The sequence below is a fragment of the Phacochoerus africanus genome, chromosome 8 (genome assembly GCF_016906955.1).
Source record: "Phacochoerus africanus isolate WHEZ1 chromosome 8, ROS_Pafr_v1, whole genome shotgun sequence".
Lineage (NCBI taxonomy): Eukaryota > Metazoa > Chordata > Mammalia > Artiodactyla > Suidae > Phacochoerus > Phacochoerus africanus.
In genome coordinates this window covers 82,130,943-82,155,447 of record NC_062551.1, presented here as the reverse complement: position 1 = coordinate 82,155,447, position 24,505 = coordinate 82,130,943, and the positions used below count along the sequence as shown (strand labels likewise).

General features: G+C 55.0%; 1 protein-coding gene across 4 annotated transcripts in view; it reads left to right on the top strand.

Moving 5' to 3' along the window:
• Positions 1-24,505, top strand: part of RUNX3 (RUNX family transcription factor 3) — a 63,826-nt gene that overhangs the window by 12,125 nt on the left and 27,196 nt on the right. For all 4 annotated transcript variants that reach the window (XM_047792610.1, XM_047792612.1, XM_047792609.1 and 1 more), the window contains one exon: positions 22,346-22,623. In XM_047792610.1, coding sequence (XP_047648566.1) covers positions 22,346-22,623 — 278 coding nt within the window. The remainder of the gene's footprint in view (positions 1-22,345; positions 22,624-24,505) is intronic.

The window sequence follows — 24,505 nt, the reverse complement described above, 5'->3', positions numbered from 1 at the left end:
TCTCATTCCCATCTGCCACCTCCCAGAAACCAGGAAATGAGGGGGACAGCTCCCAACGTGTGTTCAGCAGATGTCCTTAGGTGTTGAGTAGAAATAAAGGGGGCTCTGTAACCAAATAAGATGCAGAGTTGACAGTATCAATGCTCAACAGAGGGTTTTGTGCAGGACTTTTCAGGACCTTTGGTATGCTAATGAACCCTGGCCTCTGGAAGGGGCTGGGTTGCTGAGGGCCCACTTTGGGGAAAGCTTCTCTAGGGGGAGCTATTAAATCCACCAGAGCTTTAGGAGCAGAGAGCTACCTACCTTTTTAAGGACCTAGAAAATAGTATGAAACTTGAAAGGGAAATTTGTTGGCTCTTAAATACAAAAAGTTGGAAATAATAAATAAATGCTCATTTGTCTAAAAACTATGAATTGTTGGAGTTCCTGTTGTGGTGCAGTGGTTAACGAATCCGACTAGGAACCATGAGGTTGCGGGTTCGGTCCCTGCCCTTGATCAGTGGGTTAACGATCCGGCGTTGCCGTGAGCTGTGGTGTAGGTTGCAAGACGAAGCTCAGATCCTGTGTTGCTGTGGCTCTGGCGTAGGCCGGGGGCTACAGCTCTGATTCGACCCTTAGCCTGGGAACCTCCATATGCCGCGGGAGCGGCCCAAAGAAATAGCAAAAAGACAAAAAAAAAAAAAGACTATGAATTGTGACAACTCAACTCTTACATAGTCGTATTAGCAGTAAATACTTACATGGCTCTTACTATACACCAGGCACGAAGCACGTTATAGAGCTTTGCTCATTTAATCCTCACGACACTACAAAATAAATGCTATTATTAAGCCCGTTTTATCCATGAGAAAACTGAAGCCCAGAGAGGTTAAACCACCTGCCCAAGATCACCCAGCCAAGATTCAAACCTGCATCCGGAGCCTGTGCACCTCACCATGGCACATTAGTTCTGAGCTCCTTAAGGTGTTCCCAGATAAAGGAACATCCCTTGGCTTCCACTGGCCTCCTTCCTAGGAAGGGCTAATGGCACTTCCAGGAGCCTGGCCAATCACAACAGCTCTGCCATTTTTTTTTTTTTTTCCTTTTTCAGGCTGCACCCATGGCATATGGAAATTCCCAGGCTAGGGGTTGAATGGGAGCTACAGCCACCGGCCCACACCACAGCCACAGCAACATAGGATCTGAGCCACATTTGCAACCTACACCACAGCTCACAGCAACGCTGGATCCTTAACCCACTGGGCAAGGCCAGGGATCCGACCTGCATCTTCATGGATAATACTCAGGTTTGTTACCACTGAGCCATGCTGGGAGCTCCTTCTGCCACTTTCTTGCTGGGAGGGTGGTTGCCTTTTGTGGGCTTCAGTTTCCTCATCTGAGAAATGGGCCAATAATCATGCGAAGACCAAGAGGGGGAGGTTTGTAAAACAGTTCAGGGTCTACTTAGAAGGCCCTTGGTGTATGGTGGTCCTCTCTGTCACCAGTACATTGTTGGAGAAACTGAGACACAGAGCTGGGGTAGTTGGGGAGGGGGGGAGTTGGGAGTTGGGCCAAAGCTGAGCTCTGAGAACATTCCAGCAAGCCAGGCCAAAATCCCACAGCTGGCCCAGGGACCATGGGCTTGGCACAAGCAGAGGGCTCGTTTCTCATTGGGCAGGAGCCCCTGCTATCCCTCTCATGACAGCACTTTGGTGGGGGTCCCTCTGGGCTCCCCTCCCTGAGCCCCCCAGCTCTCCAGGGTCCCTCCCACCTAGCGCAGGTTCTGTGTGATCCACCACCACGCCCTAAGCCTACTGCCTGGGCATCCTGCAGAAGTCCTCTGGAATTCCCCTCCTGCCCCCCGCCACGTGGGGCAAGGGGCACACATAGACATGCCTCTGCCTCTGTTCATGGACGCCTGCTTGCCCAGGGGTACCTTCCTCTCTCCTGAGTCACCTCGTCATTGACTGCATGCCAGCACTGGGCTCAGCACTTTATAGACACCCCTGCTAACTCTCACAACCCCATGAGATCATATTGTTGTCCCCATTTTGCAGAGAAGGGAAGTGAAGTCACTTACCTAAGGTCACACAGTTTATAGGTAGGTGGTGGAGCTGGGATAGGAACCCAGGCTCTGCCACTAGGTCCCCCAAGAGCACAGCCCACTGCCCTGAGTGCACCCAAGGCAGCTCCTGAGTATACGTGCTGGACACACCCCCCACCCTCCTTCGGCACCCCGGCATGTCAGGGGCTTTGTTGCTGGGGTGGAAGTTGGGTGACACACCCTCGCATCTGAGCCGGGTCCTTCCCGCAGACAGGGCTAGCTTCACGGGCTCTAACCCACAGAGTGGGGCAGGCCTCCAAGGAAGAGGAAGGTCCCTGAACTTGTGTTTAACACTCTGCAGGTGCCTCTTGCAACTCTTAATAACTTTGTCTTTGGATAAAAGGGGCTGCTGAGGGTGTGCACCGGCTCAGACTCCCAGGTGGCTTCCTGCTGAGTGGAGGCTTGCCCTTTCACCAAGAGCGGAGCTGGGCTTCTCTGCTCCCCTGCTCAGGCAGGCCCCGGGCCAACAGCCAGCCCCTGCACCAGGGAGGCTTGGCCCATTGTGGTGGGCCTGAGGGGGCAGGTGGGCTCCTGATGGCCTCCGTGCCCAAGCAGACCGTGGATGGCTGGGCCGGCACCTGGCCTTGGCTCTTGGAGACATCACTGCTGATGAAGGGTTCACAGAGGCCGCTGCTGGGGGAGGAGGGAGCACAGCTCAGTCTGTGACAACTCGGGTGGGGATCAGGGTACAGGCAGGGTTGGCCTCAGATTGTGGCTATTTGGGGGGCTCCAGTTAGGGGCTCTCTGTCTTGTTCATGGCCAAGTCCCCAGTGCTGAGCTAGAGCTGTCTCCCAGGCTGTTCTGTAAGTACCACTGGAGGAGTGAATCAGTGAACACAGCTTTCCCAGGGCAGCTAATCCCTGCACCCTGGGAGGAGCTGCACTTTCAAATTAGCCAGGCCTGGAGTTCCTGTCGTGGCGCAGTGGAAACAAATCCGACTAGGAACCATGAGGTTACGGGTTTGATCCCTGGACTCGATCAGTGGGTTAAGGATCCAGCATTGCCGTGAGCTGTGGTGTAGTTCGCAGACATGGCTCAGATCCTGGGTTGCTGTGGCTGTGGTGTAAGCTGGCAGCTGTAGCTCTGATTGGACCTCTTGCCTGGAAACCTCCATATATACGTGACTGTGGCCCTAAAAAAAAAAAAGAAAAAAGAAAAAAAAAATTGGCCAGGCCTGGGTTCGCATCTTAGCACTGCCACTTACTCCCCGAGGGAGCAATTTTACCTCCCTTTCACTCGGTTTCCTTGTCTGTTCATGCGGGAGAATAACGGTGAAGAAAATTAACTAAGTGCTCGGCTCCAGCAGCCCCTGTAAAATGCTCAGGATGTGAGAATTAAGATTATTATTTTAAGAAGCTCTGCAGACCCCTTCCTTTCCAAAGATGCTCATGGTATTCACTCTGGTTCTAAGATTTCAGACTGCAACGTGCTTTATTTATTTATTTATTTGTTTGTTTGTTTGCTTTTTAGGGCCACACCCGCGGCATGTGGAGGTTCCCAGGCTAGGGGTCCAATCGGAGCTACAGCTGCCGGCCTACACCACAGCCACAGCAACTCGGGATCCCAAATCCGCTGAGGGGAGGCCAGGGATCATACCTGCAACCTCATGGTTCCTAGTTGGATTCAGGCTGCAACATGTTTTAGGCGTTTTTCTGTATTTTTCCTAGTTTTTTCATTGGGCTCATCCACTTGCATCACAGGGGCAGGGGTGTTATGTGAGGGGCTCCATTAATGTTATTTATTGAGTATTGTTTTAAACAGACAATAAAAAAGAGGCAAGTCAGAGGCAGCTCTGCTCAAGCATGCCTTGGGGTCCCAGCTCCTGGACGCTCTGACAGCATCTGTGCCCTCCCCGGCATGCACCCCTGCCCTGCCTGCACCCCTCCCCCATATGCACCCCTCCCCCACAGATGCCCCTCCCCCACATGTACCTCCTCTCTCCTGTGCACCCCTCCCCACATGCACTGCCTTGCATGCACCCTTTCCCATGCACATCCCAGCAGACCAGCCCAGCCAGGGGGTTCTGGGTAGGATCTGTGGGTGTGATGCGGCTTCTGTCACAAGTTGCCCTGGCTCAGCAACCAGTCTGGGCCCCTCCACCTGAGGCCCCCAGGCCTGTGTGCCCACTCCCCCCCCACACTGCCCCCACCCCCACCACATGCATGTGAACAAACACTAACTCACAGAGGCAGACACACAACAGAGGCCGCACCCACCATGACAGACACCCGACTTTTCAGGAACCCCTGCCTGTGGGGACCAAGGGCCACCTGGCGGTGCGGTCTAAGGGAGGCCACAGGGGAAGTGGCTTTGCCCCTGCTCGGGCTGGTGCCCACTCCTCGGGCCAGGAAGTTCCTCCTCTTCCTGGGGGTCCCCAGACGCCTCCCAACCACGGGCACCCCTGCACAGGGCTGATGCTTCTAGAGGCACAAGGCCTCACGGGGAGGCGCAGGACTGACGGGACAGAGTGGAGGCCCCGGCCCAGAGGGAGGTTTTCCAGCTGGGAGATGTTCTGGAGATGCTGGGAGGGGAGCCAGCATCAGACAAGTGGGGAGATTGAGGCCAGAAACAGGGAGAAAAGTGCCCTGGGGACCCCGGGAGGGTGGGGGCTGAGGAGGCGGAAGCACAGAGCAGAGATGACGGAGAGGAAGGCCTGGGCCAGGTTCAGCCTCCCTGAACTTGGCCTTCCCTGCCCATCACACGTGGGGACCGCTCGGGGGACCTCCCAGCTCCAACACTCTGATCTGCCAGGAGCTCTGGAAGGCTCCAGGGGGCTCCGGGTGAAGTCCACTCAGCAACCTGGCTGGTGGGGGAAAGAGGATGCAAATAGGAGGGGTCCCCAGGGACCTGGGTTAACCCCCTGAACTCATTTCTGGCCTCTTCTTCCTGTGGGGCTGGTTAAAAAATAGCCTCCCATCTGCCGAGGCTGGGGGGCAGGCTCCATCTGCAGCTGTCAGGTCTCCCTCTACCTGGCCTGGGGCCAAGATGTGCCCACTCTAACCCACGAAGACCAGGTTTGGCTGCCTGTGATGACATGGACTGTCTGACAGGGTTCTCTCTCCCTTTGACTCAGCGCTGACTCTCAGCACTGCTATGCTCAGAGCTGTGAGCCCGGGAGGCTGATATCTGAGTCTTGCTCTCCCATTTTACAGATGGAGAGGCCGAGGACACACATCGGGTCAGGACAGCAGGCAGGTTCTGGCCCACCCAGCTATTAGGCCAAAGCTCCCCCCACCCCCCGCCCCGCTTCCTGGTGATGCTGGACTTTGCCCGCATCGGGTACAGGCAGCAGGGGTAGTGGGGCCAGGTCTTTGCATTCACAGCTTACAAGGCTCACAGCTCCCCAGGGCAGAATCCGTGGTCCACTCGGGTGCAGCCCCTGGAGGGCCAAAGAGTCGGCTTGACAATGAGTCAGGCCCACCTGGGTTGACCCCGGATGCCCTGTTTTCCTGTTCTGTGACCTCGGTCATGCCACTGGGTTCTCAGACCCTCTCATCTGTATTCTCATCTGTAAGATGGGAGACAGCCACCCCTCTCTCCAAGGGCGATTGTGGGGAAATGCTGAGAGGCACAGGGCCTGGGACGTGGTGAGCTCAAGCAATGAATTATTAACCAGCACAATGTCTACTCAGGCCTGAGGTCAAGGGCACCCTCAGGTGATGGTCATCTCAGAGGCTGTTTTGGTTGGAACCCAGTATCTGAGATGGAAACCATGAGCCTTAGACTCTAATGTGGACAAGTGGTGGAATGAATGGGTATTTGGCCTGGATGGAACCAGTGAGGCCTTATATGTAGATGGGCCTTCTCTTCCAAGGAGGTCGTACAACCCCCCCCCCGCCCAGCTTTCCTGCCAAGCACAGAAAGCCAAAGCCAGTGGCAGGAACAGAACCCAAAAGCAGCGGGCAGGTGGTGTTGAGAGCCCAGCAGTGTCTACATGCGGCTCTCAGGCTGAGAACTAAGTGGGGAGCCAGGGACGAGGCTTAGACGTCCACCCTGGGGTGTTCCCGGCAGTGTTGTCTTAACCGAAATCCAGAAACAGCCCAGAGGGCTGACCACGAAGGAGCACCACGGTGGTCCAGCTGGAGGTCGGGGTGGGGGTGGGTCTGCACACTCTTACTCCCCCCTCGCCCACGCCCTATCAGCACTGCCACGTCACCTGCCATCAGGGAGAGGAGTAATAACGTGGAGGACATGCACATGGCATGTCGGTGAGTTTCGAAAGCATCCTCAAAATATGGACACTGTGTTCCTACTATTAGAAAAGAAAAGAAGGAAGGACAGAGGGAGGGGGGGACGGAGAGAAGAAATTAAATCTATACATACACTGGAAGGCTAAAAACCAAAATATCAACAATTGTTCTGGGTGGCAGGATTATGGGTGGTTTTAATTTTCTTCTTCTTAGTTTTATTATTTTCCAATTTTTCTTTAATGAATGTGCATTATTCTCATAATCAGAAAAAAATGGGTTTTGTTTCAAGAGATGAGGGGGTAGGGGTTAGGGATTGTTCTTCCCCTTTTGTAGACTTTAAAACTGAGGCCCAGAGTGGGGAGGGTATTCATTCACTCATCCATTCAGTCACTCATTCATTCATTTATTCATTCACTCAGTGGTCCTCAAATGCTTCTGGACCCCCAGCCCCCTAGAGCCAATCTAGTCCTAAGTTGCATGCCCAAAGAGGAATTTGACTCAGTTCTCTCCTCAGGGAGGTCACAGTCTGGGGATGTAAAGGACACAACATGTCCTTAAAACTCATTCAGACAAGGGGCCGTGGGAGCAGCGAAGAGTGAAGGGCCAGGTCCTCCTGGGAGCGTCAGAGACAGTCTCACAATGAAAGGGAAGTAGGACAGGGCTCAAGAGTCCAAGCAGGAGTTCTGCTGTCAGAGAAAAGGGGGAAACCACCCTTCACAAAAGCACTGTGGTCTATTACAGAGAAAGAATCTGCTGTGGGGGAGGGAGTGTATCAAGAGATAATGCTAGAAAGTTCTGTGAGCCAGGTTCTTCAAAGGCCCTGAACTGCCTGGCTCTGTCATTTGATGGCTGTGAGACTGAGCATGTTACTAAAGCCCCTGGGTCTCAGTTTCCTTATCTGGAAAATGGGCTAATGACCTCACTGAGTTACTGCAAGAACTGAGCAAGTTAATAAATGCAATGCACTTGGAACAGTATCTGACATATAGGAAAGGCTATGCAACGATTTGCTTTCATTATTTGCTATCATTTACCCTGCAGGCATTCTGGAAGCCAAAAGGATTTTTAAGCTAGAATTTAATGTTTATTTATTTATTTATTTTACTCATTCCATAGGTATATACTGAGATCCTAGTATGACCCAAGCGCTTTTTTAGGCACTGGGAGTTGCCATACAAAATACAGGGCACCCAAATTAGTTGAATTTCAGATAAACAATTAATAATTGCAATCGTGGGGACAACTTTATACTTAAAAAAAAGTGTTTATTGTTTATCTTTCAATTTAACTGAGTATTCTGTATTTGTATTTGCTAAATCTGGCAATTCTAATTGGGAATGCAAGAGAGAATTTTAAAAAACTAGCAACAAAACACAAATACCCTGCCCTCCTGGAGTTGGCATTCTGGGGGGAAAAGAGACAATTCATAAATGAAAGTATAATTTGCCAGCAACAATAAATGTGCTCAAGACACATGAATCAGGGAAGAAGGATGTATTAGTTTCCTATTGCTGCTGTAACAAATGACCACAAATGCATTAGCTTAAAACAGCACACATATTAACATACAGATCTGGGGAATTGGGCGGCCTTTGTGAGTCTCACTAAAAGCAAGGTGTTGGCAGGGCTGTTTCTTTCTGGAGACTGTGGGAGAATCCATTTCCTTGTCTGTCCGGCCTCTAAAGGCCGTCTGCCTTCCTTGGTTAGGGGCCTTTTCCCCTGTCTTCACATCCAGCAACATTGGGCCGAGTCCTTCTCATGCCAGCATCTCTCTGGTTCTCCAATCAGTTTTTTTCCATATCACATCTCCCTCTGACTGTCCTCTTCTGCCTCCCTCTTCTACTTATAAGGACCCTTGTGATGTATGGAGCCCACCCAAAAAATCCAGACTAATCTCCCCATCTCAAAGTCCCTCTGGCCAAGTGAGGTGACATATTCAGTTCCAAGGGTTGGGAATGTGGGTATCCTTGGGGGCCATTATTCTGCCTACCCCTGGGACTCAGGGACCTGACTGAGGTGAGGAGTGGAGCCATGCAGACTGAACGGAAAGGCCAACCAGGGGGACAGCATGTGCAAAGGCACTGTGGTGGGGGTATGATTGTGTGTTTGAGGACCAGCAAGGAGGCCAGTGGAGCTGGCGTGGGATGAGGGAAGGGGAGAGTGGAAAGAGATGAGGACAGGGCGCTGGAAGGGTAGGGGTTGGCCAATGCCCCTTCCCATTCTTGGCCCTCAACCCCTGCCTCCGATACCATCCTGTTCTGCTGAGCCCACACCCACTCACGTCCGAGACCAAACGCCCCTCAGAAGTATTGCAAGATGAGAAGGAAAAGGGATTCAAGGCAGTTGGACTCAAGGATCTTCCAGGTCTTGCCGATGTCAACGAGCTGTGCTTCCCACACTCTAAGACCCTCTGATTCTAGGGACCTTATAGTCTAGGACAAAAGTCTCCTAACTGTGCGACCTTAGGCAGGTTACTTAGCCCTGCTGAGCCTTGGTCTCCCAGCTGGAAATGGGGTGATGACGGAACCCAGGCTCGGGGGTGGAGAGAAGCTGCAGGGAATAAACGCATATAAAGGGCTCAGCACTGTACCTGGCACACGGTGAGCGTTCAACCACTGGGGGCTCCGATGACAAAGATGCCGACATCCTCAGAGTCTCAGCTCAGTCTCCTCAGATGCTCAGATCCTCAGAGTCACCCTGGAGGCTGTGACGTGGTCTCTGGGGGCCTGACACTGGCCAGCTGTGGGATTCCATGTCCCCTGGCCCAACCCCCCACCCCCAGCCCCACACACCCGCTGCCAGCATGCCCCCAACGCCCTGGCCTCCCCCACGTGCTGGGTGGCATGCCTACCCCACCACCACATGAAAGGCCATTCCCCCAGGGTGTCCCCACACCTGGGAAAACCGGCAGCCTGCCCGGCGCTGGCCCCGCCTGGTGGCTGGAACACCGGGCAAGATCAATGAAGCCCGGCTGGGCTCCCGGTGCTGCCACCTTGTTCCAATCAGGGCTGGGCGCCTTCCGCCCCGGACCCTGGCCCAGCCCCCAGCGCTGCCCCTCCCGGGCCCTGCCCAGCAGCCCACGTTTGAAGCCCCGTGACCCCTGAGGAGCGGTGCCCATGGCCTGCGTCCACTCTGGCGGCCGCCTGCTGGACAGTGGGGCTGGCCGAGGAGCATCAGGCCGGGGCTGGGGACCTCGTATGTCCTGGCATTGCAGCACAAGGAATGCTGGGCAGCCCTGCCGTCCTGGCCTCAGTTTCCTCAGCTGGAGGTCAGGCCACTTAAATTCACCCCATCTGGTTCTCGGGGCTATTGCGGGAGAAGCAAAATGGGAGAAAAAAGTTTTAGAAATCATGGACGTGCAGTGCTGAGAAGAGGGCAGAAAGCAGGTGGGAGAAGCCAGTTCCTGGCAGACAGGGAAGGGGCGGGAGTGGGGGGCTCCTACCAGCTCCCTTCTCCCTTCCTCCATCAGAGTCCTTCTTAACCTTCAGGTCTCAGCTCAGATGTCACCTCCTCCGAGAAACCTTCGCCTTCGCGACCCCTGTCTAAAGAATTAGCGACCACCCCCTCCATTGACGTATTTCTTTACTTGCCTCCTTGCTTATCATCTGCCTCCCCCGCCAGAATCAAAGCTATCGTGTCCATGGCTGCATCCCCAGCACCCAAAATAACCCCCGGCACATAGTGGCTGCTCAGACCATATTTGTTGACTGAATGATTCGTGTTTGTTTCTCCTTTTCCTTTCCATCTCAGCTCTTCTCCCAGCGAGTGCAGGGCTCTCCAAGGATAAGACTGTGTCCTGGGGTGGGGGCCCAGGCTCCAAGCTAAGGACTTTCAGACCTTCCAGCCCATCCTTGATTTGACCAAGGTTCAGAGAGGCGGCAGTAGGAGGCTGCAGCCCCCACCCAGAGTATGAGCATGTTCTATGACCCCCTTCCAGAAGCCCACTCAGGAGCACCCAGAGATGCACAGGTGATGAAAAGTCACATTGTTGCCAGTGACAAACTCATGTCAAGGCAAATGACAAAGCGCGCCCAGTGTCCGAACCTTGGCCCAGACATGCCAGGAGAGGATTTACGAGCTTGCTCTAGCTTCTATTCAGCTCTGCCCACATCCTCAGCACCTCCCTAAGGGCCACAGGCTTGGTAGGCGACAGGGAGGCGGGGGGACACGGCTCACTGCACAGGGCTGGCGTCACTCTGGGAGCAGATCTCCCTGGCTGCCTCCCCCAAGCCCAGCCACCTTCCCCTTCTCGCCTCGGGTCCCTGAGGCTCATCTGTGGACCCCAGACCACAGTTCTGTCTTGCATCCACAGTGTCTGTGCTCCCCATGGGCCAAGCAGGGCAGCAAGGGCTGCCTGGGTTCAAAGATCGGTTCTGACACTCACCCTCAGTGTGAACTGGGGCAAGTAACTAAACCTTCTGTGCCTCAGTTTTCCTGGTGTTATAATGGAAGTGCTGAGAAGGGTACCTAACACATAGGGCGGCTGTAAGGATAAATGACATAATGCATGTGAAGTGTAGAGAGCATTTGTTATTATAACTGAGGCGCCTGGCCCCCAGGGTGCAATTTCAGCATCAATAGATCTTGGTTCAAACCCCAGCTCTGCCCCTTCCTTGCAGGGTCCAGGAGACTTACTCAATGAACTTTAATCCCTTGCCTGTAAAGTAGACCCATGACATGTACGTGGAAGGATGCTGGTAAGAGGTAGGGAGCTTGATAGGGAGCGTGTCCGGGAGGAGCTGGGTACCCAGAAATGCTCCACTTGGGGGCGGGGGGGGGGGGGGACTGCCATGATGAGGATGGCTTCAATGGCCACTCAGTGATTCGGTTGTGGGTGGGCTGGCGGACAGGACAACCTGGTTGAAACATTGACTTGGCCAAGAAGAAACGCTCCCCAACTTGGAGGCACCATGGGCAGTTTCACAACTCTATGCAAATGTAAGCATTTTTGTCCATTTTTTTTTTCAGAAGCTCAGGGGAGGGAGGGCTTTTTCTATTTTTTTCCCTTGTGCTTTTCCTTTAAAATGTTTTATTATAAAGTAAACAGGGAGTGTATATAAATGTTGTTTAAATAGTAATAATAAAACAGACATCCCTAAACCTGTCACCCAGCTTTTTAAAAACCCCTGTAGGTGGACCTTGGGGCCCCCACTAGCATCCCCTCCCGAGCAGCAACCCTCCTTCTTCCTCCCCCACCTTGGTGGGGGTGGCGGGGCGGGGGTGGGGGGTACCACTCTCCTGGTCCTATTGACCTTCATCTGGCTTGTCCGTCTGCTTTTGCTTCCCCATGTCATTTTCCATTTATATGGAGAGGCATTTTGGAATAAACTGAAAAGCAGGAATAAAGAATATGAGCTATTGAACTACCAAAGGTTACATGGGGGGAAGGCCATGGAAGATGATCCATTCTCCCCATTTTCAGATGATGAGACTGAGGTCCGAGGGGGCCCAAGGTCACGCACTCGCAGCTAAAGATGCCAGGGTGAGAACTCAGAGCTGGCAGGTCCTGCATCATAGATGGTCAGGTCATGAGTGGAGCTTTAGTTTCACTCTCTTTCGTTCAGGGAATGTTAATGACAAGCCAAACCTAGGCCGGAAACCAGTGTCTGGTCCAGCCTTCAGCCCCATCCAACACTTGAATTCCCTCTACAGTATTCTGGCCCCAGCTTGATTATCTCCCATGACAGGGAGCTCTCTACCTCCAAAGGAATGTCTCATTCTGTCACTTCTTTTCCTCACATGGAGCCCAATACTCACTGGCCTAGTTTCATCCCCAGCATCCATGTGCTCCTCCATGTGCTCCTCTGCCACACAGGAGCTCTTCATAAAAGCAGAGCTCTCAGCCCCCAGGCCTGCTCTTCTCCAGGACAAAGTCCTCAGTTGCTCTAACAGGTCATTGAGTGAACCCGCTTCAATCCTCTTCCCCATGCTGAGGTCCCTGGGGGTGTCACACAGGCCCTAACAGAGGGGGCTCAGGCTGACTGGCCTTCCAGGGGTGGTCGGGCTGTGGCAGCTGCTGTTTCTCAGCCCCGTGTGTGCCAGAAGCCCCTTCACAATCCCCTTTGAGCAGCAGTACTTGCCCCCATTGCACAGGTGCGGCAGCTGAAACTCAGGGCAGGGATGTGTCATGCCCAGGGCCTCTCAGCCTGAACCTGACCACGGGGCTTTGGGTCCCCAGCTCATGCTCCACCCTCCAGCCCGGGCTGCCTTGGGAACCCTCCCTTCCTATTAACTGCCACTTTTTTCTGGACCAAGAAGGCAGGCTCTCTCTCCTCCCCTCCATGGAACTAGGGGAAGGAAGGAGGCTAACAGTCAGATACTGGGGAAGAGTCTGAAAGGCCTGGATGGGCTCACAATCCACTGAGAGAGGCAATGCCCCTGAACTAAGCAGAAGTAGAAACTTCATGGCCAGAGTTCAACTCCTCCCAGAGCTGAGCTAGAGAACACATGGGAGCTCTGAGCCCTGACTCCACGCCCGCCTCAGTGCTTATATGTAGGATGTTCTGTGTCTACACACACTCAGCATGTGCCTCTGGAGGCCTGCCTGTGTCTACACTGATGGGTCTGTGCACTTTGACAGGCAGATATGTCTCCTTATGAGCATCTTTGCCCACACACATACTTACCTGGTGACAGGTGTTGCTGCATCCTAGTGCTGTTGGCTTTCATGAGGGCCTGGCCACATAGATGTGTGTGTGAGTTCCCAGTGAGTGTGTGCCCATGAGCATGTGTACTGTGTGTGTGCACACATGTGCCCTGTGTGCCTGGGATCTAGTAAGGTCTTTCTTATCCTGGCTTCCCAGCACTCTATCTGTTACCTACCCCTCAGGTCCTAGAGTCTGACCCTTCCTCCGCATTGTCTAGCCAAGTTATAATACCTGAAAAAGAGGTCTTTATTATGGAAATAATGACACAGCCTAAATATGAGTGGAAAAGACACTACCATCACCAGGCACATTTTTTCCTAAACAGGGCCTTTAGTGCCTACCAAGAACCCTTAGCTGTGGCTTCCAGACCTGGGCACTTAGGGAGAAGGAGGGCGAGACCAAGGTTGGGCCCTCCAAAGGTTAAGGCAGAGAAGAGCTAGGCTATCAGGCAAGGGCCTCGGAGTTGGGTCCAAATGCCAGTGAGCGCCTTGTGTAACCTTGAGCAAGTCCCCGACTTTGCCTGGGCCTCAGCTTCTGCATTCATGGATTGACATGGAATTCTAGAACACTGAAGATGGGCAGTCTTCCTGGGGATCAAGTGTGGTCCAATGCATTTCTCTCCTGGATGGGGTGTCAGAGGCCCTGAGAGGGAAAGGACTTGTCTGGGGTCACCTGGCAAGGAATCATGGGATAGCACCCCTGGGGCCAGGAGCCAGGTCCTAGGTCATGACCATCTTTAGGTTCCATTTAGCCCCAACTTTCTAGGGTTCATGGAGGATTAGAGCTCCTTTGAGTTTATCAAGGTACAAGGCACAATCGCTTCCCCAACCAATGAGCGTAGCAGAGGAAAACTGGAACATGAAAGAGTGGAGGAGGTTGCAAAGAAGGGCTTCCAGATGTTTAGAATGGAGAGCTGTGGGGGTGGGGGGACAGGACTCCCACCATATCTCAGGCCAGACTCAAGGCAATGACCCACATAGAAGAGCTAATAAATTTACAAGTGGAACAAACAGGAGTTCCTGTCGTGGCGCAGCAGCAACAAATCCGACTAGGAACCATGAGGTTGAGGGTTCGATCCCTGGCCTTGCTCATTGGGTTAAGGATCTGGCATTGCCATGAGCTGTGGAGTAGGTCGCAGAGGCTGCTCGGATCTGGCATTGCTGTGGCTGTGGTGTAGGCCAGCAGCTATAGCTCCAATTGGACCCCTAGCCTGGGAACCTCCATGTGCTGCTGGTACGGCCCTAAAAAGCAAAAAATAAAAAAAATAATAAAAACAAGTGGAACAAACAACTGTAAAACTGGGACACCCCCACCCCAGGCCTGTGGGTCTAGGCCAGGGTCCCCTGTTGCAGACCCGGGGTCTGAGTGCCCCACCCCACACTGCCTGGGTATAACCATGAGCACCTTCACTTGTTTGGCCTCAGTTATCCTTTCTGTTACTTGGGAATAAAAACCTGACTGTGTGCACGGCCCACTGGGCATGGTGAGGATGAAACACTGCAGAATGGGAGGGCTAAGGACCTGACGCGTCCAAATCGAAGCTTCCTTGCCCCATGGGAGACGCTCAGAGCCTCAGTTTCCACAAGGCTCAATTGACAAGGTTGTCGTGAAGTTCATCTCAGACAATTTAAGCAAAGCAGGTGCTCAAAAAATACTCTCCCCAGGCCCGGGTGTATGGAAGGGGCCAGAAGACATGCTGGCAATTGGCTGATGGGGCGACTGGTGGGCAGGACCTGTGACAACATTTGAGGGGCCCAGTGCAAAATGAAAATGCAGGCTCCTTGTTCCAAAAATATTAAGACTGTCAAGGCAGTGATGGCAGAACGTTAAACTGAGTGCCAGGCCCTTCTGAGAGCAAGGCCCTGCGGCACGGCAGGGGTCAAGGGCCCAGGAAGCTGGCCCTGCCTGTGGGATGGGTGGGGCTGCTCAAACTCAGTTCAGGTTGAGGGGCTTCCACCACCACACCCAGGGCCACCCCCTCTCCCGGGGGCTGCCGCTGGGATCATGACCTCTGGTCCCTGCCCCTCGGGGTGGCCATCGGAGGCCGCATAAAAGACCAACAGTTCTCCACCTCCTTCTGCCCCGTTTTTATCTCATGCCATGCATACAGCACATAGTTGATTTCTTTCCGCAAAGGGCTGCGCTTTTTTTCTTTTCCAAGGGCAACGCTGGAAAGCCATGTGGCTTTTATTGCTGGCAGGAATGTCTGAGGCGTTCCTTCACCACCACATGAAATGGAGCCGTAATCTTCATCTGCGTAAGGCCAAAGGCCCCGGACTCCTCCGAGCCATCGGCCTCTGAGATTAATTAAGGCTTCACAAGGACTGACAGTCATTAGAACCTTTTTGGGGAGGTGGAAAATCCCTAATGGGACTGGCTGGGCCCCGGAGCCACTGGGTGGGCGGGGAGGAGGGGAGAGGGGGGAGAAGAGGGCCTGAGATGGAGAGGAAGGCACCCTGGACCAGAGTGAGTGGGAGGTAGAGAGAGGGGCTTCCAGACTCCGCTCCTGGCCTAGGCTGTGACCTTGAGTGAGACCCTTCCCTCGCCGAGACCTTGGCTCCGCCATGTGTTGATTGGGAGATTTGGATATATCTCAGAGCCCTGCAGAGTCTGACATTATAAAATTCTGAATCCTGCCCACAAGTCTCATGCCAGGATTCTAATTCTATTCCATGACTGTAACTTCAAGCATCTGATTCTGGTCCATGAGAACAGAGGGTGGTGGTCAGGAACATGGGCTCTGGAGCCCGGCTGCCTGGTTGGGATCTTAGTGCCCCTGTTTCCCAGCTGTGTATCCTTGGACAAGTTACTTAACCTCTCTGTCTTCAGTTTTCTCACCTGTAAAATAGGGGTGCTAACTCCACCTCCCCCATAAAAGTATTGTGAGGCCAAATGAACTTAACTGGTGTCAGGCGTGATTAATAGAGGGCAGAATTCGAATCCCATGGTTCCAATCCTATTCCAGAGATTGGTTTTAGGATACCAATTTCTCAGACTCCTATTCTCGCCACCTGATTAAGGTTAGGAGGCATTTTGAACCTGGAAACCCTCCTGTCTTTCCTCCACTGTAGGGGATGCAAGAGACAACAGCCACTCAGAAGAGCCCTTTCTCTCCTTGACTGGCAGAGCTGAAGGCCCTTTGGCTCCAAGCCACCCAGGTCCCCCTCACCACTCTCCCTGCCCCCACTCCCCTGGCTACTGATGGGGCCTCCTCCTCCTCTCCCCTGGCCAGGCTTGGGCGGAGACCACTCCTCTGCCCAGTTTCCTCCCTCTCCCAGTCCCAAAGCTGAGCGCTTTCATGTGGGGGTGGGGGTGGGGAGAGACCTAGAGACCTACAAAAGAGGGTAGGTGGCCCTGAGGCTGCAGGGACAAGAGAGAGCCAGTGCCTCCTGATGCTCAGACTTGGGGTCACAGCAAACATCATTAGGGGTACCATGGGATCCAGCCAACACCTAGAGGGCCGGTGGCAGGGAGGCTGGCAGGGAGAAGTGGAATTTCCCCCAGAGCATGTGTCACACCAGGCAGGGAGGGGGCACCTGGAGTGCTATCTTTGGTCCCGGCTCTGGGCTCCCCCTGCAGCTTGCAGCAGGATGGACAGAGGTAAGGTCGCCCTTCACTTGGGTCCACGCCAGAGCTCCCTCCAAATCTCAATTCTTCCTCAGGGAGTCAGGTCGCTCTTTTCCTGTTCTCAACCTCAGTGTTCCCATCTGTAAACTGGGGGCTACAGCTGAGTCAGCCTTCTCAGAGGTGGGCTCATTCCCAGGAAGGAGAGTTGACTGCGGGTGGATCTCAGTGAACAAGCCCTGAACCCTTTTCCAGGAGTCTGAAGGGTCTGCTGACTTCCAAGTCCATGGCTGTTTAACAGATTTTATTGCCTCTGGCTCCACTGCCATCATAACAACTAACCCTCCTGAGTACTTTCAATATTGTCACTAGGCTTTTCCCATTTCTTCCTTTAACCAGTTTGGGGGGCTGTGCTCAACCATTTTGGGGTGCCTCCTCCCCAAATTTTGAGTCAGATCGAGCTTTTAACTTGGCCCTGATCCTCTTTAGCCCAGAAAACTTCAGGCAAGTCTCCTTTTTATTGAAGTAGGCCTAGCACCACAAACACAGGAGGTTTGAAAGATGCACTTAAAGCCCAAAGACAGCGCCTGGATGTGATAACAAATCAGCCAATGTGGCTGTTACTGTTCTTTTTGTTTTACTGTCCAGGGGACCAAGGTTCAGAGATGTGTAGACCATGGGCAAAAGTTACAGCCAATCAATGGCAGAGCCTGAAACTGTGACCTCCCCAGCTCCCTCTCCCTCCCCTCAGAGTCTAGCCCTTCCAAAAAAAAAAAAAAACCTCTGTAATTTGAGAAGCCACTTGTCCTCACCCTCCGGCCCAATGGGCAGAGACCTTCCGGAGAGGCTGCCTAGAGGGATAGCCTCAGAGCTGTATTCTCTGGGGTAAAAGCCCCCAGACCCTGAAGACAGCAACCCCTTCACCATATTACTACTTATCATGACCCTCTTTTATTAATGACATATGTATACTTTGATATAATATGTATTATATGTACCATATGTAATAAAATGTATATATGTATAGGAGTTCCCGTTGTGGCACAGTGGTTAACGAATCCAACTAGGAACCATGAGGTTGCGGCTTTGATCCCTGGCCTTGCTCAGTGGGTTAAGGACCTGGCGTGGCTGTGAGCTGTGGTGTAGGTTGTAGACGTGACTCGGATCCCGCATTGCTGTGGCTCTGGCGTAGGCCGGTAGCTACAGCTCTGATTAGACTCCTAGCCTGGGAACCTCCATATGCTGAGGGAGCGGCTCAGAAAAGGCAAAAAGACAAAAAGTAAAATAAAATAAAAATAAATGTATATATGTATAAATAGATATATCTGAAATCAAGACGCAGGCTAGTCCTAGTTAAATTAGTAGCATGTTTTTTCTTTTTCTTTCACATGGAATAGCTGATGGTAGTTTCTGATACGGAGAAACACAATGCCCCTGCCCTCCTGGGTGGAGCCTTTAATTCTCGGATTGTGAAATGGAGCAATTAGAATGACCTCTGTTCAAAGAAGAGGAAACTGAGGCTCAGTGAGGGACAGCCATGTCCCTTGGCTTCCAGGGCACTAGGCAAGAGAAAGGTCTCAACGTGGGCCCCTCTGGAGTAGGGGTGAGGAGGCCAGACTGGGAGAAATGATTAGCTCCTGGATTCTCGTCCTCTGTGCTATTCACTGGTCCGGGGCTCCCCGTGAGACTCAGGATAAAGAGAACAGACACCTCCTGGGGCAGGAGGAGGTGGCTGCCAGTGTTGGCAGAGGCTAGTTTCTACTGAGGAAAGAACTTGCTTGTGGGGAGATATGGGGTGGGGCCCGCGAGTTTCCAGAGTGAGGGTCTCAGAACCTAGGGGAAGATGAGTCCTCAAGATCCAGGCCCTGTGACAGTCGCTGGAAAACACTCCTGCAAGCGGCCTCTGCTTGGAGGCAGGTCACATGCAATCCTTCGCTCCTCCAGGCAGCCCCTAGATGAACCAAGGCGAATAAGATGGCCATGGACTAGGTCCCATGTCCAGGCAAGCTTGGCATATGAGAACTGGACGTTTCACCAATGGAATACACAAGGCCCAGAGAGGAAAAGGGACTCCAAAGGCCCTGGACAGGGGGTGATTAGGACTTATTTTTTTTCAGTGTAACAACTGTCCCAGCTCGCATGGATGGAGCACCACCTATGTGCCAGGAATCTGCTAAACACTTTACATATGATTCTACGACAAGGCCACTAATATTACCCCTACTTTACAGATGAAACAAATGAGGCTCTGAGGTTTTAAGCAATAGGTGGTAGAAGAATCCAGGCAGTGGAATCACAAACCCAAGCTCCTTCCACAACCAATGGAGCCCTTGGGCATTTTTTCCAGAGCACATACGTCCATTATTGGGCACAGTTAGGGGATTCTCACCCCTCCCCTGGCACCGGGACTCCCTTGGAGTCAGACCTGCCCTCGAAAGCTCTCTGGTGGGAGAGGAGTCACATCAGGCACCTCATTACAACACACTAGGAGTACCCTCCTAGACACCCTCCAGCAGCAGCAGGAGGGCACCTGAACCAAGGTCATTCTGACCCCATGGATCCCCTTCTGGGGGGGAGGACACTGGTGGGAGGAGTGTCCCCCAGAACCCAGGCTCTGCAGGCTCCAGGTTGTGTCTCTGTTAACCCCACGCTGGGCCAAGGTAGGTCCAGACCTCCTGGCTTCCTCTCCCTGCTGCAGACAACTTGGCGTGCCCTCAGGTGGGAGCTGCTTGAGAGAAAGCAGGCTGTTTGTCCATCTGTCCTCAAAAGAAGGAGAGGAGATGGCTGACCACAAAAGATGGGGAAAGGAGAGGGTATCTGCGAGTCCCAGGTGGGAGAGTGGAGACTTTCCAAAGGTAACTGTCTTTTGAAATTGGAAAGAGAGGGCATCAAAGAGAGACAGAGAGTGGTGACTCTAGGTCCGTCCATCTGAGACGGGGACAAAGTAGGTTGGCCCTAGGCTGAAATTGGAAATGGGCTCTTCTTCCGTGGGTTCTCCTCGTCCCCGGCGCCCAGGAACAGGACAGGAAAGGACTGTTCATTTCCGTCAGGGAGAACGTTCTGCGGGTTAGAGAGCGCAGGAATCCTCTGGTGTCGGAGATACTAAGAGAAGTGAGCGTCCGTGTTCATCCGGGGAGGGGAGGGCAGCCTTCGGTCTACCGCAGAGCCTGGGGTTTGTCCGAGACGTGGCCGCGCAGATGGTGAGGAATCGGAGGGGATGTCTGTCCAGAAGGCAGCTTGTAGGAGGCGGTCGGCGCCTGAACAGGGAACTGCAGCTGGCGCACATCTGTGCGCAGAGCCTAGCGGGGCACCTCCGCTGCGGGAAGAGTGCAGGCGTCAACTAGCGGTGGATCCCAGAACTGCTCCTGCGCCCGCGGGCCCGGAGACCTCTGGCTGGGGACCCAAATGTCAACAACTCATGTCCCCTGGTTCCAGCGCTCACCACTAGCAAGCGCCTTCCCTAGGGCTAGAGTCTTGCCGGTTCGTATGCCAGGTGCCAAGACCCACAGGAACCCCCTTTCTCAGGAAACCCGTTTGTAAACCCGCCGTAGGACGAGAGGGAGAAATCAGGCGGAGAGACAGGTAAAGGCACGGGTACAAACCGAAACCACTCGACAAATCGAATTTACAAACCCCAGATGCAGCGGGTCCTGGCCCCAAAGCTAATCCAGGGCAGCACGGCGTCACCCGCCCTCCCCGGCTCCCGGCCCTATCTGGCCATGAAGAGGTGGGCTTTTCAGCGGGAAGGTCCCAAAGGTTGGATGCGCCAAGGCCCCAGTTCCTCACTTTCTAGTTCTGCGTCTAGCGATAGCGCTCCCGAGAGCGCGCGGGCCTGGGTCCCAGCGAAATGAAATTCCCAGGTGCAGGCTCCATTGAAAGCTCTCTAATTGACTTGAGGGACTGAAGTGACGCTCCAACAGGGGTAGGGACCAGCTCTCCAGGTGGTCGAGGTTGGGCCAGAGCCAGTCCGCCCTGGAGTGCACTCGAGGCTTGATTTCGTTTGGCGATGATGAAATGGCATGCGGGGCTGGGGTCTGATCCAGGGCGGGATCTTGCGGACGACACCGTCAGAGCCTCTTCTTCCATGCTCCCGAGGCTTGAAATCCGTCGTTTTGCACCTGTCCAGAGCCAGGAACAACGAATATCCAACCTGATCTCCAAAACGGCAGGGAATTTCTCAGCACGCGTTCGTTGCCCAGACTCCAGGGAGTGTGTCTGGGGCGACAATCCAGAGTGAAGGCGGGCTTGAGCTTTCTAGTTCCCCTCTCCGATGTAACCCGTCCCTAGGCCGGCTCGCCTGGCCTGAGAAGAGGGAGAGGAAGGGATGTTTGCCTGTTTGCCGCCGGGTGTGGTTGGGCCCCGGGGGCCTGTGGTAGGAGCGAGGACCCAGGGTCCGCGAGCAGACAGTGCCTCGGCGGAGCTGTCTGTGTCCCTGCCGCCTGGCTCCAGCGCAGCCCCCCGGGCGTGGACCCACGGGGGCCAGTTTGTATCCACGTTGTGGGTGTTAATTCCCTTCTTTGGGAGCCGGAGCCCTTAGTTTTGCGACCATTCCCGCACTCTCTGCATAGTTTTCTCCTCGCCCCGGACTCGGGTCCTTTCTTTCACGATGCAGGACCGTGTTACATGAGCACGAGGGTGGGGAGAAATCGCGTTTCTCAGGTCCCATCGTGTTGTTCAAAGACCCACAGGCCGCCACAACGAAGAACGACGCAGCGAGGCCTGCGGAATCCTTAAAATTGTTTTGAGGAGAGAGCGGAGAGGAATGGGGTTACTCTACTGCAAGCCGAGGCAGGCGCGTGAGGGACACCCTTCCCTCCGTCCCCAAGTTGGCACTGCGGCCCCCAGGCCGGGACGCAAGTCGCACAGGGCTGGGAGCTGCAGAGGCCGTTGGTTCTCTGTGTGCAGTGGAGGAGGGTCTTGGGTCAAAATAATTTGAGGGCAGGTAGAGGAGATGAGCAGCCTCTTTGGGGGCAGATCTTCACTCGATGTCACCAGCCTTGAGGCCCCAGCGACCCCTAGTTTAGGCTTCACAGGCCGAAAACAACTGGAGCTGGAAAGGCCCGGCTGCGGGCGACGGGGAAGGGCGACAGAAGGGGAGCTGCAGCCCCCGCGTTAAGGGGCGGCAGCAAAAGAGCCTTCTGGAGGGCCTAGACGTTTTAAACAAATTCTTAGCCTCGGCTCCATCTCCCCAGAACTCCCGAGGAGCCCCGGCTGCAGCGCGGCGGGCCCCCGACCCCAGGAGTCCTCGGCGGGGAGGAGCCTTCTGCCCCTCCCCATAGGGCGGCCTTCGGCGGTCCCCGTTCCTCCCCTGCGAGCACTGCCGAGGTGCCAGCGATGGGGGTTCCGATTGGCTGCGCGACGCGTCGCTCGGGCCGGCCCCGCCCTCGCGGGCCCCGGGGTACTAACCCCGCGCGGGCGGCTGCGGCGCCGCCACTTGATTCTCGAGGATTTGTTCTGGGGCTGCGGCCGCAGAGTCGGTGGGGCGGCCGCTAGCGGGCTGCGGGGGCGGGAGGCGGCGGCAGCAGCCGCAGCACAGCCCGCGCGCGGGCTCTGCGGTGGCCAAGGCAGCCGGGACCGCCGCGAGAAACGGCCGCACGCGGGCTGCGCGCCCAAGATGCGGGAGTAGCGGGCCGGCTGCGCGCGGCCGTCGGGGCAGCGAGGCCTCGCGGCGGGCGGGCCCCAGCGAGGCGTCCCCGGGCGCCGCCCCCTGCGCCCTGAGGCCCCAGCCCGACTGCTTCTGCTTTCCCGCTTCTCGCGGCAGCGGAGGCGGCGGAGGCGCCCGCGCCGGCTGCCCCTGGGGGAGCCGCGCCGCCGCCGCCCGCCCGGCGCCCTGACGGCCGCTGTTATGCGTATTCCTGTAGACCCGAGCACCAGCCGCCGCTTCACACCTCCCTCCACGGCCTTCCCCTGCGGCGGCGGCGGCGGCGGCGGCGGAGGCAAGATGGGCGAGAACAGCGGCGCGCTGAGCGCGCAGGCGGCCGTGGGGCCCGGCGGGCGCGCCCGGCCCGAGGTGCGCTCGATGGTGGACGTGCTGGCGGACCACGCGGGCGAGCTGGTGCGCACCGACAGCCCCAACTTCCTCTGCTCCGTTCTGCCTTCGCATTGGCGCTGCAACAAGACGCTGCCCGTCGCTTTCAAGGTGAGTGCGGGGCCCGGGGCGGGAGGGCACCGCACCGGCCCTGCGCCGCCGGTCGTCTCAGCTGCAGGAGGCAGGGCCCCGGGAGCCAGGGCCCCGGGAACGAAGGGGATGTGCCCGCGACCCTGCTGCGAGAGCCCAGCAGCCGGGCCAAGGGCGCTTTCGGTCTCGTTGCACACTCCGCCCGGGCACTTAGGCGTTCCTTCTCGGATGCACCGACACGGATGGCTTTTAGGAGGTTTGCCCTCTCCACCTTTGGGGAGCCCTGCAGAGTCGTTGATGCGGAAACGGGCGGATGGGGCTTCGCTCTTCTACCCGGATCCCTCAAACACAGCCCTGCGAGCCCCGGGGCAGAGGAGCCCCGGACCAGGGCGAGGCCACCGGAGGTGGGGTGCGGAGGGTGGAGAGGGCCTACCCTCCACTGCCAGCACCCCTCCTCCTGCACCGCTTCAGAAACACTTCCTGCTCACACCGTCAACCCCTGGCTTCTGAAATTTTACACCAGGCAACTCTAGGCCGGGATCGAGGGCACTGAAGCCTAAACGATTGCGGCCAGAATCCCGTATGTCAGGCAGAGAGTGGGGGCTCTGCCACCCCCTGGCAGCCTCCAGTCATTCAGAGGAGCTTTTGCTCTTTACTGGGGAGTAGGCGACTGTTTCATTTTCATTTTTTTTAAGGGGGCAGCGAGATGAAACGAAAACGCCTTGGTTTTCCCCTAAACCTCTCACAGCTGCCGTGAGAAAGGGCAAGGCAGGAAGGGCCAGAGCCTGGGGGTGGCGGTGCCCCGAGGTGGCTGGAAACAGCGGCTCCTGGCAGCTGAGGCGGTCCTGGTCCCATTAAGAGGACTCCAAATTGGAAAAAAGGATGAGTGGCTCTTTGAGGTCTCTCGGGTGACATCTTAAAATACCAGTGGGGAAAATCTCCCGAGGAGGAGGGGGAGGGGGAGGCCCGTGTGACTTTAATCCTCAGATCGGAGGTTTTACTGTCACTTGGAGCTTAAAAGGAATCTTTGAAATTAAAAGAAGACAGGATGTTGACAGGAAATCTGGCCTTTTTAATCAGACCCCAAACATTTTCTCCTTGAAATTTTTACCATCTGGATCCCTAGTCCCTGCACGCGGTGGCCACGTTTAAATGGCTGTAACTGCGTTTGCAGTCTGATTGCTTTTCAGAAGGCATCTGCCTCCCCACACTCCTCGGGGTGGGGGGTGGGGGAGACGGTATGGGGGGGGGGCGCCCCACCCCCATGCTGCAATTCCCAGCAGGTGCATGCTCCTGCTATCAAAAGCCCCTCTCTCACTTTAAAGGGCTTTTCTATACCCCCCACCACCACCGCGAAACACCAGTTTGTTTTGTATTTTACATTTTCCCTGCATAAGGAATTTGGGCTCTGCAGAGGCAGATAAACCGGACCTGGACCGTAGTTCAGGGCTAAATCTCATACCCTAAAGGGCTCTCGCAGGAGAGCTGAGTGTGGGGAGCAGTCCCACTATTATTGTTGTTGATCTTATTTTTATTTAGGGACTTGGTTGCTAGGAGCATGTTGATTCCTCTTTTGCCCAAGCCGAAGGGAAGAGAGGAACTGCGCCCCCGACAGAGCGCCTGTGCCCATTCACTGCTTTCACCTCGATTTAATTTCATTGAACGGATCCGTTTTTCAGGACGTGGCTTAACCAGTTGTTCTAGGATTTAGGGGTGGAAGGTAGAGATTTTTGCCTTCTGGGTTTTGTCGTATCTGGGGGCAAGTCTCTATTGTTTTGAAGCCTCTGCTCCGCCCGCATTTGAAAAATCCGCAGTGCGCCTGGGACCTTGGGGAGCTGCCCGCCCAGCCCCTCCCCTTCTTTCCCTGGCCACCCCTACCTTCCTAAGCTGTCCCCCTGCCCCC